Genomic DNA, 14,891 nt, shown 5'->3' on the forward strand with positions numbered 1-14,891 from the left:
TTTTAGTGGTTAAGAGTGGCCTGAACAGGTCTTACAAATGCTGGGACTTCCAAAACGACAGTACTGGTGACCAATGAGGCTGACCTCACAGTAAGAAGGACCCTCTGGAATCCTCTGAAGGGCTCCTCAGACTTCAACTCTTTTCTCTCCTCACCACAGTCTTTTTCCCAGAAAGCATCGTCTAGGTTACCAGAAATGTTGGCATTTGGGACAGCAACTCTCAGGGGACCTTTCTAATTGTCATGTTACTTACAAAACATGTAGAACACAGAAGTTCACCTGTGGACTGGTGAATGAAATGTGTTAAAACTGAACTGTGGGTTTTAACAAGCTTGGTTACTGCTACGATCTGACCACCTTACTCGGACCCTGAGCAAACGGGGTACAGCCTGAGCTCCGTACAAAGGCTTCTTGCCCCCAGGATCATGGGCAATGAATGCCATTCAGGCCTCTAAGAGGGGTGCCTGGCCTGGACTGACCTCAGTCTGAACACAGGGTGCGATCCCCCTCTGGGCGGTAAGAATTAGGACGCGCTGGCTCTCTCTCCTACAGTCCCCCACTGTACCCATTAAAACTCAACCCTGTGAGGAAATTACATGGAATCACAGACAAAGAATGGCAGGGGGGAGGAAGGCGCATCACCGCGGCCACATGCAAGCTTCAGCTCGTTGGAACAGATGCGTGTAACACACACACACGCACACGGGCGCACCCACGCTGGGGCCTCCGGCCGGTGACGGGCGGGCAGACCCCCGGAGGGGCGCGGGCGGGGCCCCGGCCCCACTCACCATGAACGCCGCGGGGCTCAGAGGCGCGCGGCCGGCGGCTCCATGCCCGAGTGAGCGGGCGAACGAGCGAGCAAGCGGGGCTCCGCGGCGGGACCTCGGGCGGCGGCTCCGGCTGCCGGGCGGGGGCGGCAGGCCGCTCAATCGCGCGCAGATGCCGCGCAGCCGATCCGCGGCTCGGTTTCGGCGCGTCAGGCCTGGCTCGCCGGGACCCTGGGCGCCGGGCGGGGCTGGGGGAGGACCCGGGCCCCCCAAGTCCCAAGGGGTTCCTCCTCTGGACGCCCCGGTAGGGAAGGTCGCGCGGCGCCCTCCAGACACCGGACGTGCCCACGCAGGCGGGGAGTCCAGACGCGGGATGTCCGCCCGCGATACAAACCGGGCCTAAATGCTCGCGCTAAGCGAGTTAGGCTGCGTCCTCAGCACACAAATATCACGCTGGAAAACGTACACTCCAAAAAGGAAGCGGTGACACGCCAAACAACGTACGCCAAAGCTCTGCTTTGTGAGATTTTCTAAAAAATGACACAAGTACATTACCGGAAGGCACTACATAAAAATAGTAACACTAGTAACCTCTGGGTAGTGGAGTGATTATGAGCCATTTTATTCTCTTCTTTATACGCTACTGCGGGTCAAATGTTTTCCACAGTAAGATCAGTTCAATCAAAGCGTCAGGGTGCACACAGAAACACCTGATGATGGAAATCTGCCTAGTGACTGCTTCTCGGGGGCTGACTGGGAAGGGGCAGAACATATCCCCAGGGGGGTGCCAGAAGCATCTTGATAAACATTCAACAAAACTAACTGAAGAGCACACTGTCTGGAGCGCATACCTCAATGTTTTAAGTCTTTAAAATCTGCATAAGGTCAAAATTATTTCTGGTCAGCCCATGGGTCCAATGTCCAAGTGCTGAACAAACTGGGCTTGAGACAACACAGACTCTCCTTCCGGAAGGGAACTCACAAGTCCTCAGACCATGGTACCACGCTTTCCACAGCTGATTTTCTGGATGATAGCATTACCAAGTTGCCACCAGAAACTTCTTCACTCAGAAGGAGCCTACAATGTCCATCAAGCTATAATCGAGAAGACAGACAATGACAAGTGATGGCGAGAATGTGGAGAATCTGGAATTTTCATAAGTCACTAGTAGTTGCAGCCATTTTTGAAAACAATCTGACAGTTTCTTACGTAGTTCGATATACATCTACCACACTCCTAGGAACCTACCCAAGAGAAATAAAAAATACATCCACAAAAAGACTTGCCTGCAAATGTTCACAGCAGCATTATTCATAAAAGCCCAACACCAAAAAAAATTCCAAAAACCCATTAAGCGAAGAATGGATAAACAGCACTGACGCAACAATGAAAAGGGCACTGATACATGCTACCACATGGACACCACACGGGTGAGCCTCAGGGACATTGTGCTTAGTGAAAAGATGCCAGACAAAAGGTAATGTGCATGAATCCATTTATATGAAATTTCTTTCTCTAGAGAGAAAGCAAATTGACGTTTGCTTGGAGCTGGAGGCGGAAGCGGAGATCCACTGCAAACAGGCGTGAGGGGACTTTGTCGAGGGGTGAAAATATTCTAAAACCGGATTGCTGTGACAGTTGCATAGCGGCATAAGTTTATTAAAAGTCATGAACATGTACAATGAGTGAATTCTATGGTATAAAAATTATACCACAATAAAGCCATTTTTTAAAAGTAATAGGATAAAACTGGAGAGGCTGATTCTGGCTGGAATGATTAGGGAAAGCCTTGTTATAAAAAAATTATTCAAAATTTGGAAATAAGACAAAAGCATGGAGGAGAGGTGCCTTTTCCATTTATACCTGTGCGTTTTTAATATGCCTGCCTGAGGTTTATTTAATTCTCTAGGAGAATGTGCCTGTGCTACTTACTACTCTATTAGAGCCCAGACACTGTGAACTGACATATTAACTTGTGGATTTATGTCCAATAGAATAGATAACTCTGAAGATGATGTTTTCTTAAATCTAATGTAGCAACCTTATTCTAACTTTTTTGGTTTTATGTCTATAAATACCTAGTTCCTCAAATGCCTTTGGAATCAATTTTACCATCTTACTGGTTCATTTAACTGATTTAATGCTTCTCCTCAATGGGTTAAATGAACCTTTAACTAACATGATCATTCAAAAAAAAAAAAAGGTAAATGTCATGAAAGAACGGTAGAGTAACTGTTTTCTATTAAGAGAATAAAGTGACAAATAACTAAAGGCAATACACAAACCTGATTGGAGGCTGGTTCATAAAGAACAGTTTGGTGTAACTAGAGAAAGCAGAACATGATCTGGTCACGAACATGGTCTGAACATGGTCATGGTAAGATGCTATTATGGAAATTAACTGATAATTTTCTTAAGCCTGATAACACCTTCATGGTTGTGTAGAGAGCTGAATGAATGCTGATGTATTTATGGATAAGATGTCATGATATCTGCAACTTACTTTCAAATGATTCCATTTTTTAAAACTAGAAAGAGGCACAATAAGTGAATATGGAAAAATGTCAACAACTGTTCAATCTAAGTGGAGCATATATGGCTGTTCATCATTAAATTATTCCTTGAACCCTTCTCCAGGTTTGAAATTTTTCTTCACAAGGGGAATAAACCAGTAAGAAGGCTGATGACCAATCCTTTAGATCTCATCTTAAATACACATCCCCACAGAAACACTTCCTGCCCTACCATGTAAACTACAGCAAGGCCCTGGTTCCTCTCTCTCGTAACATCAGGTTCTGTTTTCTCATAGCACTTAATCACAACTTGTAATTACATGACTCTCTGATTAATATTTATTTCCCTCAAGAGACTGTGAAACCTCTGAGGGCGGGGCCTTACTGTAGTCTTCTCCGCGCTGATTGCTAACAAAGTACACGGCACAGAGGAGACGCTCAGCATCACTGTTCCATCCTTCATTGCACCCGTCCAATAAGCACTTATGGTGCTTGGCCTTAAGAATAAAGATGAACAAGGTCCCTGCCCTCAAGTCCCTCACAGACCAGCAAACAGACAATTACCACACTATACGGGTGCTCGGTCCTATGACTGAGAGAAATCTGAGGGCTCCAGGAGCCCCAGGAGGCAGCTGACCCGGCCTGAGGAGTTACTGGTGACTTTCCAGGAATAATTCCTGCAACTGGAAGAGAGCTGGCGTCCTTCTCACAGCGAGGCGTGGGTTCTCAGCCCCTCCACGCCTCTTACCAACACGTAGTGCTATGCATACTGTAGACATCAGCCAACCGGGGCCCACAGGCTCACTAAATGTAAATATGAGACAGACGCATTAAGCATGTGTTAAATACACATTAAGATGTGCTTCCAAAGCACACTGCTTATCTCCTCTGACAGGCTGTAACCTGCAGGTTACTTTACCAACGGTTTCCATCATATATTTCGGAACTGGGTACCATTCATAAAGGTTTAACTATTATACCATGTGATGACAGGTTGACTTTTACTAAATTTTGAAACTTAAAGCAAAAATAAGACGTTAACAGAGGCTTTTTCTCTATCTCAATCTGGCATTAGATGTGTCTTCTATCTTAATCCACCTGAAAAGAATTCTTCCTCCTGAAGTTTTTGAGTTAACCAGCACTCATCCCCCTGCTTCCTGTATCTCCACCAGCACACTGGATTTACTTGCTTATTTGATTAACCTATAACATTGTTGTCTCTATCCTTTGAGATCAAGGAGGTAAGACTGGGTGATTTGTTTGATGCAGCATCCTAAGAGACAGGCTGACAAACCCAACCTTGCTAGACCACCAGGTTTCACAGGATCAAAAGGTCACTGAAGGGCTTCCCTGGTGCCGCAGTGGTTGAGAATCTGCCTGCCAATGCAGGGGACACGGGTTCGAGCCCTGGTCTGGGAAGATCCCACATGCCGTGGAGCAACTGGGCCCGTGAGCCACAACTACTGAGCCTGCGCATCTGGAGCCTGTGCTCTGCAACAAGAGAGGCCGCGACAGTGAGAGGCCCGCGCACCGCAATGAAGAGTGGACCCCGCTCGCCACAACTAGAGAAAGCCCTCGCACAGAAATGAAGACCCAACACAGCCAAATAAATACATAGATAAAATAAATCTATTAAAAAAAAAAAGGTCACTGAAGGAACGACTTCAACCTGGGAGACTGGTTAAGTGAACCATGATACAGCTACACAAAGGCCATTACTTAGTGAGTAAAAATGAGATCATGGAAGAATATTTAATGATATGGGGAAATGTCTCTGTTGTCATAGAGATAAGAAGAAAGTCTACAAAGTGGAATGTTTTGAAATTTTGACTTTCATCCACTTAACAAACCTGTATTAACCATTCACTAAAGCTAGGTACTTACTATTCTAGGCCCTGGAGATAAAGTGAGAACCAAACAAGGTCTGGTCCTAGGTTTCATGGGCTGTGCAGAAAATACCTGAGAGTTCTGTGACAGAGTGACAACGGATGGGGCGACAGTGGGTGGTTCTTCAGACGGGGTGGTCAGGGAAAACTTCTTAGAAGACACCACCTAGGAGGGAGCATCTGAGCTAGGACCCGATGAGTCTCATTCAACCCTAACAATCCCATGAGGTATGTACTGTGCTAGGCTGAGTGACGGCCCCCAAACATGCCCATGTCTTAATCCCTGGGACCTGTGACTGTTACCTTACATGGCACAAGGGACTTTGCAGATGGGATTAACGTTATGGACCTTGAGATGGGGAGATTATCGTCGATTATCTGGGTGAGCCCAAAATAACCACAAGTGTCCTTAAAAGATGGAAGCAGGGACTTCCCTGGTGGAGCAGTGCTTAAGAATCCGCCTGCCAATGCAGGGGACACGGGTTCGAGCCCTGATCTGGGAAGATCCCACATGCCGCGGAGCAACTAAGCCCGTGCACCACAACTACTGAGCCTGTGCTCTAGAGCCCGCGAGCCGCAACTACTGAAGCCCACGCACCTAGAGCCCGTGCTCCGCAACAAGAGAAGCCACCATGACGAGAAGCCTGTGCGCCGCAACGAAGAGCAGCCCCCGCTTGCTGCAACTCAAGGAAGCCCATGAGCAGCAACAATGACCCAGCAGAGCCAAAAATAAATAAATAAATTTATTTTTTAAAAAAAAATATGGAAGCAGAGGGAGATGTGACTATAGAAGGGGAAGGCAGTGTGTTGATGGGAACAGAAATTCCTTGGCCACAAGCCAAGGAACGCCAGCAGCTTACAGAATCTGGAAAGGAAAGAACAGATTCTCTCCTGGAGCTCCTAAAAAGCCCAGCCCTGCCAACACTTGGATTTTAATCTGGAAGACTCATTTCATACTTCTGACCCCCAAACTATAGGAGAATAAATCTGAATTGTTTTAAGCCACCAAGTTGGTGGTAATTTATTACAGGAGCAACAGGAAACGAATATAGGTACTATCACCATCATCCCCCCTACCCCCCTCTTCTCCCTAGATGCAGCAACTAAGGCTCTGAGTAACTTCCCCAGTTAAGTAAACAGCTGGTCAGATGCAGGGTGGGATTTAAACCCAGGCAGTCTGGCTCCAGGGCCTCTTCCTATCAACTCCCCTGATGCACTGCCTCTGAACTAGGATCCCAAAATAGTGTTCCCTTTGTGGCCCTAAGGCCTTGTTAACTACCAGACACAGGCATAAGATCAAGGAACAAATGCATCACTTACCTATTAATTAGGGATATCACGGAGTTTCCAGCACCAAAGAGAAGACTCCACCCAAAGTGCTTCCACACGCTGACAAGATGTTAAGTAATATTCTGAGTCCAACTTAGACAAGCAACTTAAAGGGGAGTTTAGAGGAAACTTAACTCGAAGGAAAGCAAGGCTAACAGCCTTGCTCTTCTCAAATCTGAGGTTTCTCCAAGTCTACGCAGGCGCTTGCCGATGACGCCTCCTCGGGAAGGCCCGCTGTGCTCCGGGCCCTGCACCACGCACCACAGCCCAAGACAAGCCAGCCGGGCCTGGAAAAGACCCAAGAAGCGTCTCCCCTGCTGATCCAACAGTGTTTAGAGATTATCTAATACTTTAAAATCTCAACCTTCCATCGGGAATTAGATCAATGTGAAAAAAAGCAGTTTTCTTTGGCTGTCAGTATCTTCATATCAACACATTAAATTGCTCGGGGAAGGGCAAAAGCATCTGAAAGCTCCCAAGGGCCACCTCCCCAGGCCTTCCTAGAAAGCTGCCTCGATTCAGCTACTTCCAGGAAACGTGCTTTTCTGGTTCATCTTATTCAACAGGCCACCCAACTGCAGACACTATCGCCTGAGCCCAGAGTCGGTCAGAAAGTGGATTCAGAACATGGACAGTCGCTTCCGAATAGCCCCGGCCACAGCACCTTCAAGGTCAGTGCTGGGCAGGTCTCCTGAGAACCGATCGTGTACACACCAGAGAGAAGCTGCGCAACTCTCTCACAAACGTATGCATGTGAGTGAAACGTACACAAACGTAATCTGGCTCGGAGAAAGGCCTGGGAGGGTGGGCACTAAACGGTCAGAGACTACAACCAGGAAGGGGCTGTGGAGTCTCGGGTGAAGAGGGCTTTCCCGTTTGATTCTGCCCACCTCCATCCTTTGGGTATTTTACAGGTATTTTTTCATGAACTATTTTTTATAATTTGAAAAAAAAAACCAATTTTTAAGCCATTTCAGATGGAATCCAAGACTGATTTTGGCAACTGCGAGTTCCCAAACACACTGAACACGCCTGAGCAACAGCAAAGTTTTTGTTTTTATCCACTCAGAGGAGTAAAGATGTAGCCATGATGTAAGACCAGAACGAGAGAAACCACTGACCTTTACTGAGCTCCCACTGGACACCAACCACTGCTCCAGGAACACCCACACCTCATCCTACTGAACCTTCATGAGCACAGGCAAGATGGGCATTATCTTTGCAGAGGAGGAGACCAAAGGTCAGAGAGGCAAAGTCAAGTCGGCGGCCTAAAGTCACACAGCTGACTATGAGTGACAGAATCAGGACACAGACAAGGGGCTCTGTGATCCCAAAGTTAGAGTCCTTCCCAGGGCCCCTGCCTTCCCAAGCCTGAGACTCCTCTGACCCCAGCGCTGTTAGTGGTCCCAGTAAAGATCTGTCCATTTCCTGTTCTCTGAACTCCTGTCTCTTCCTGGGAGCCACAGCGGTAAGACTGAAAGTGTGCTCTGAATGCTGCCCTCTCAGACTGACGGGGAAGTGTCCACATTAGGAAAAACAAGCAAACCTTAAGAAGCACTATGCACTAGAATTTCAGTTTATATTATTAAGGCATCTGAGGTAAGAGAGTTATAACTCCTCAGATCAAGTAACTGTTGCCACGACAACAGGAGACAATCTACCCATAGAATAAAAACGAAGTTCAAATTAAATGACCACGCTGCCATTTCCCTTTCTTCTCTCTCCCCCTTTTCTTTCTCTTCCAGAAAGGCATCATGTAGAAATTTGATACGTAATTAACTTGCTGCCTCTCTAAAATCCAAAATTAATAGCAATTAGACATTTTATGAGGTGATTTCCTGATAGACTCACCCTCACCCGAAAGGTCCTGGTCCTGCACACGTGTGCCATCTACCACCTGGACAAGCCAAACTTTCCAGAACAGGCTCAGCTTTCTACTCTGGATCACCACTCACTGGGTAAAGTTGCCCTCTTTGCCCTACTGCTAGGAAGCTCAGTGTCAAATTTGTAGTGTGCCTCTACGAGCTACATGGGAATTTGTGAGCTGTAGTTTGGGGTATCCATTAGGCTCTTGTTTCGTCTTGTGGTCCTTTGCCCAAATTCCTTAACACTTTTTTGTCTACCATTCTGCATACTTTTTTAAAACTTTTTTTAGAGTAGACATGCACACAAAATAAAATCCACAAGGTATAAAAGGGTAAACAGTGAACTCCTCCCCCAGTTCATTCGCCTCTCCAAAGCAATGCTATTATTATCAGTTTCCTAAGGGGCCTTCCTGATACAGTATCCGCACTTACGAGCATATGCATGTATCTCATGCATACAGAGCACACTAATGGTTATTCAGCTTGCTTTTTTACGGTATGCACTGTATTGCATTTAGGAATTTAACGAATTCCCTACTACCAGGCATTTAGATGGCTTCTGGTCTTTTCTAATCAATCTTTTTTGTAATCTTCCAATCTTTTGCAATCAATACCCTTATAAAACCATCAGTTTACCTACGCAGTAACTCAGCTGTAAGATAAATTCCTAGAAGTGGAAATGCTGGGTCAAAAGTACCCTAACTGCTTGATTGATTCATTCATTCATGTTAGTTTTATTCTTTAAATTAACATGTAGTTAGCTTTTTGGTGTGTAAGTTCTATGACTATTAAAACACGCTGTCTTATAGACATCACAGTCAAGATACAGGACAGTTCCATCCTCCCCAAAACCTTGTCCATGCTCTCCCTTAGTACCCACTCCTGGCACTGCAGCTTTATCTCTTCAAGCATATCATACAAATGAAATCATACAGCACATACGTAACCTGTTGAGACTGGATTCCTACAGTCAGATAATACCCGTGAGATCTGCCCAAGATTGTTAAAACAATGGATTACACCGATTGATTTTCAAATAATAAACCAGCTTTGCACTCCTGGATAAATGCCACATTTAAATGTATTGCTGAATTCAATTTGCTGGTAACGTGTTGAGGACGCCGTGTGTCTTCATAAGGGATACTGGCCTCCGATGTGCTTCTTTTGTACTGTCCTTGTCTGGTTTTGCTATCAGGGTAATACTGGCTTCATATCATGAGTCAGTCCTTCCTCTTCGAAAATTGGTGTTATTTTTCTTCAAATATGCAGGAGAACTCATCAATGAAACCCCCTCTGGGCTTGGAGATTTCTTTTGCGGGAGGCTTTTAACTAAAATTTCCATTTCATTAATAATTACAGGACAACTTGGGTTATATATTGCATCCTGGGTGAGTTTTGGTGATTTGTGATTTTCAAGGAAATGGACCATTTCATCTAAGTTATCAAACTTAGGTACATAAGAGTTATTCATAACATTCTCTTATTATCCTTTTAATTTCTTCAGGGTCTATAGTAGTATCTCCTTTTTTCATTCTTCTTACTGATAATTTGGATCTCCTCTCTTTTTGTCAGTTTTGTTAGCATTTGATTTTGTTGATAATTTCCAAGAACCAACTTTTGGTTTCACTGACTATTAATTTTTCTGCTTTCAATTTCAGTGATTTCTGTTCTTATGTGTATTATTTTCTTCCTTGTGCTTGCTTTGGGTTTATTTGCTCCTTTTACAGTTTCTTAAGGTAGAAAATTAGATTGGAGAACTTTATTCTTTTCTAATCTGACTGGTTTAATGCTATAAATTTCCTTCTAAGCACTGCACCCCACAAGTTTTGATAGACTGTGTTTCTGTTCAGTTCAAAATATTTTCTCATTTTCCTTGTGACATCGTTATTGTTCCAAAACATATTTAGAAGCATGTTGCTTGTTTAATTTCCAAGTTTGGGGAGATGTTCTTGTTATCTTTCTATCACTGTTTTAGTGTAATTTCATTGTGGTTAGAGAACGTATTTTGTGTAATTTTAATCCTTTCCGATTCAGTTTCTTTTATAACGCAGCTTACGGTCTATCTTGGTGGCCATCCACGTGTGCTTGAAAAGAATGTGTGTTGTGCTCTTGTTGGAGGGTGGAGCGTTCTCTAAATGTCTGTAGCCTGGCTCGCTGACGGTAGGTTCTTCTATGTCCTGGCTAATTCTGTCAATAGTTCTATCAATTACAAAGGGGGTGCTGACACTTCAGTTGTAACTATGGATTTGTCTACCTGTTTCAGATCTGTTGGGTTTTGTACCATGTATTTTTGCAGGTCTTTTATTAGGTACACACTCATTTAATAGCATTATGTCTTCACTGGTAATTACCTTACCTTATCCCTGGTAATTTTCTTTGCTCTGAAGTCTACTTTTTCTGATACTAATCTTCATTTTGGCTAATGTTTTCATGGTGGTGTTATCTTTTTCCATCCTTTAATTTCAACTGCCTACTTTATATTTGAAGTGAATTTCTTTTCTTTTTTTTTTTTTTTTTTGCGGTACACAGGCCTCTCACTGTTGTGGCCTCTCCCGTTGTGGAGCACAGGCTCCGGACGCGCAGGCTCAGCGGCCATGGCTCAGGGCCCAGCCGCTCCACAGCATGTGGGATCTTCCCGGACCAGGGCACGAACCCGCGTCCCCTGCATCGGCAGGCGGACTCTCAACCACTGTGCCACCAGGGAAGCCCGAAGTGAATTTCTTTTAGACAGCAATCTGTCAGGACTGAGCATTCAGACACACAACTGGTATGCTCACACAATTTACATTAAGGTAAATTATTGGTATCTTTCAATTTGGGCCTACCATCTTATTTGTTTTCTATTTTTCCTTCTTCTATTTCCTCTTTCCTATCTTGATTTCAGTTCTTGGAACTTTTGAGAATTCTATTTTAACATACTGTGTTTTTCACTCTCTCTCTGTGTAGTTTAGTGGTTGATCTGAGATTTACAATGTATGTTTTTCACAATCTAATTAGTATCAATATTTTAGCACTTCAAGTGGAATGTAGAAACTTTTCCATCATATCCCCTCCTCCTTCGTGTTTTATTTCTAATACGTATTACATCCACGTGTGCTGAAAACCCCATACAACATTATACTTTTTGCTGAAACCAAACGTATTTAAAAGAACTCATTAAGAGAACAATGGTCTACTGTATTCACGTGGACATTTACCATTTCTGTTCCTCTTCCTTCCTAATGTTTCAAGTTTCCTTCTCGTATAATGTCCCTACTGTCTGGAAAACTTCCTTTAGTAATTTTTTTAGATCTGCTGGCAACAAATTCTCTCAGTTTTCCTTTATCTCAAAAGATCTTTATTTCATTCCTGAAGGGCATTTTTGCTGGATACAGAATTTGGGGTTGATAGTTCTTTTCTTTCAGCACTTTAAAAATACTGAAATCACTTCCTGCTGGCCTCCATGGTTTCTGATGGGAAAATCACAGTCAGCTTCCTTTTTCTTAATTTGTTAATATCTTATACATCTTTTACACGTGAATATAACCGAGAAGTATTACTAATTTATCTAAAGGAACCCCTTCCCCACTTCCCAATAACGGACCACAAAGCCACAACCACCTTCTGCCAAGGCTACACCAGGAGCACCTCTTTAAGAAGATTTCATCCACACGACCTCACTGGAGCAGAGGCTCAAAATTTCCCAGCAAGTCACTACTTCTCAAACCTTACGGCACATCGGATTCACCCACAGAGCCTAAACAAAAACAAAACACCTGTCAGACTGGAAGCGAGGTATGAGAAAGAGAAGTCAAGAGCAATTCTGAAGTTTCAGGCCTGAAAAAGAAGGCTGAGGCTGCCATTCACTAACATGGGGAAAGCTGGAAAGGGAACAGGTCCGACAGAGTGGAAAAAGAAAATCAGAGTTGGGACTTCCCTGGGGGCGCAGTGGTTAAGAATCCGCCTGCCAATGCAGAGGACACAGGTTCGAGCCCTGGTCAGGGAAGATCCCACATGCCGCGGGGCAGCTAAGCCCGTGCACCACAACTACCGAGTCTGCGCTCTACAGCCCGCAAGCCACAACTACTGAGCCCACGTTCTGCAACTGCTGAAGCCCTCGTGCCTAGAGCCCGTGCTCTGCAACAGGAGAAGCCACCGCAATGAGAAGCCCGCGCACCACAACGAAGAGTAGCCCCTGCTCACCGCAACTAGAGAAAGCCCGTGCGCAGCACCGAAGACCCAACGCAGCCAAAAATAAATAAATAATTTTTTAAAGAAAAAGAAAGAAAGAAAATCAGTGTTTAGCTCGGTGCTTGTTAGCCACGAAATGTCTATCAGACGTCCAGGTGGAGCTGTCCAGTAGGCAGCTGGCTGCCTACGTCTGGAGTTCAGGGGTGAAGGCCTGGCTGGTGGTCGGCGTAGACATGACATTTACAGCCTGAGTCCAGCGGAGATCTCCCAGAGGTGCCCACAGATGAAGAAGCGCTCGAGAGGCACCCTAATGTTCAGAGGGCTGGAAAGCTGAGGGCACCCAGCAAAGGAAACTTAAAAAGGAGGAAGAGTGTGGTGACCTGGAAGCCACAGTTAGAAAGCCTCCCAAGGAGCAGAGAAGTGGGCACGGGCTGAGGGAAATAACCATTGGACCTAACACCTGGGGGTCACCTGAAAACCAATCTCAGAGAAATGTGCTCAGTGGTACAGGAGCGTCTCAGGACGGCTGCACTCTACTTTTCCTTCGCAACATTTATCACAGCTACAATTATCTGTAGAGTTATTTGTTCAAATCTTTCTTTCCCCGACCCCTGGTAAGTTCCAGTGAAGGCAGGGCCCGAATAAGTCTTTGCCCTTCATTATAATAACCAGGATTGATCCACACAGTGTCTCAAATTTGTGGAACACGTGAAAGGACCATGGAATCCAAGAAAGAAGGTTCCTCTTCATTCACAAGACAAAGGACTGTACTTCTGAGACAGCATCGCCACCCGCGCCAATCTGGCCAGAGCCCTGGTCCATACACACCCAACGACAGGAGACCGGAAGGCAACTATCTTCAAATACCTTCTCCCCGGCTTTATTCTCAAGAGCTTCCCCAGTCCACCAGCAATGGCCGAAAGTGTACACGGCATACCTGGGCCCTTTATTTAACCCGCTGTGGGCAAAGACGGCTATTTTCCTCCTAATAGCCAGCATTCCCTTCTCACACGGCAGTGGTTCTTAAATTTTGGTGTGCATTAGAACAAATGCCTGGAGCACTGTTAAGACACAACTTGTTGTGCCCCAGCCCCAGAGTTTGTTTCGTGTGTCTGGGGCGAGAGGCCTGAGAACTTGTGTTTCTAACAAATGCCCAGGTGATGATGATGTGAGCTTGGGGACCACAATCTGAGAACCACTGGTTTAGTGTGATTCTCATAGTTATTCTTGGTCATTTTTGCTTCCCCTAGGAAAAATCATAATGCAAGCTGACAGAAAATTACTTGCATTTCAAAATTTTTATGGAATTTGAAAAGTTAACTGAAAGTATCAATAACATCGCATCATTTCCTTAAAAATGGCAACCAAAAAAGAAGGCCCAAACCAAGAGAATGTCGCCCAGTTACAGTGAAGTCAGCTGTGCCCCAGAGCACCCTGGGCAAACCACATACAGCACCCAGTCCACTTAATGGACCAATTTATTAACAAGAAGTCATGACCGCCACACCCGAGTACTAACTCTGGGCCACACACTGTGCTAAACATTGGGCAAAAATACTTCCCATACATTATCTGTTAATTTATAAATTAACAGGCCCATTCTGCAGATGAGGAACCAGAGAAGTCACTGGCCCAAGGTCATACGGACAAGAAGGGGGGACGCCGGAAATCAAACCCGAGCCTTCAAGTCCAAAGATCTTGGCTGGTGTTCGTACCTGAACCCTCGGCTCACCACGGGCTCCTTGAGACATGTACACCCATCCGCTTTTGTGTCTCCAGTGCCCAGTACAAGACCTGGCCCCAAAATGGCGCAAGGTTTGCTGAACAAGCAAACTAAGGGATCTATGGAGGGCACAGGCTCACCCTCTCACACTGTGGTCCATTTCCCAGTCACGGGAAACGAACAATGATACCAGCAGACACTTTCTAGCGCTTGGGACACTCGTAACTGCTTGCAGCACGTGATGTGTAGTCACTCATTTAATCCTCACCACCTCGGAGGCAGGTACTATTATTCTCCTAACGTTAAAGAGCAGGAAAATGAGGCTCAGAGGGTTAAGGAACTTGCCCAAAGTCACACAGCCGAAGTGTAGCAGAGCTGGGATCCAAACGCAATACGTCTGACTCCAGAGTCCATGCTTTTAAATCACTACATGATGCTACCTCTCTCACGTATAAAAAACTTCCAAAGAGAAAGGGAAAGGGAATTAGAGTTTACTAAATAGCTCAGTTATGCTTTAGCTCTAACTAGAGTTATTGTCACCATTCGGGATCACAAGTCTGGACACTCGGACCCCAGTGATGGGCTCTCTAAAGTGGGGAGGGGAGGCCGTGTGAGCCGACACCTGTGACAGCAGCCA

The 14,891-nt window shown here is 45.3% G+C and overlaps 1 protein-coding gene across 14 annotated transcripts in view; it reads right to left on the bottom strand.

The window, feature by feature from the left end:
* The window catches only part of TBC1D14 (TBC1 domain family member 14), a 105,784-nt gene that overhangs the window by 42,484 nt on the left and 48,409 nt on the right, over window positions 1-14,891 (bottom strand). The window contains exon 1 of one of the 14 annotated variants that reach the window (XM_022554950.2): window positions 789-7,973. The exons of the other annotated variants lie outside the window; for them this stretch is intronic. Coding sequence (XP_022410658.1) covers window positions 789-791 — 3 coding nt within the window. The 5' untranslated portion in view covers window positions 792-7,973. Of the gene's footprint in view, window positions 1-788; window positions 7,974-14,891 lie in introns of those variants that run through there. 14 annotated transcript variants of the gene reach the window in all.

This window comes from Delphinapterus leucas, chromosome 5, assembly GCF_059928025.1.
Source record: "Delphinapterus leucas isolate spDelLeu-1000000601 "Yukka" chromosome 5, BTC_Dleu_Yukka2, whole genome shotgun sequence".
Lineage (NCBI taxonomy): Eukaryota > Metazoa > Chordata > Mammalia > Artiodactyla > Monodontidae > Delphinapterus > Delphinapterus leucas.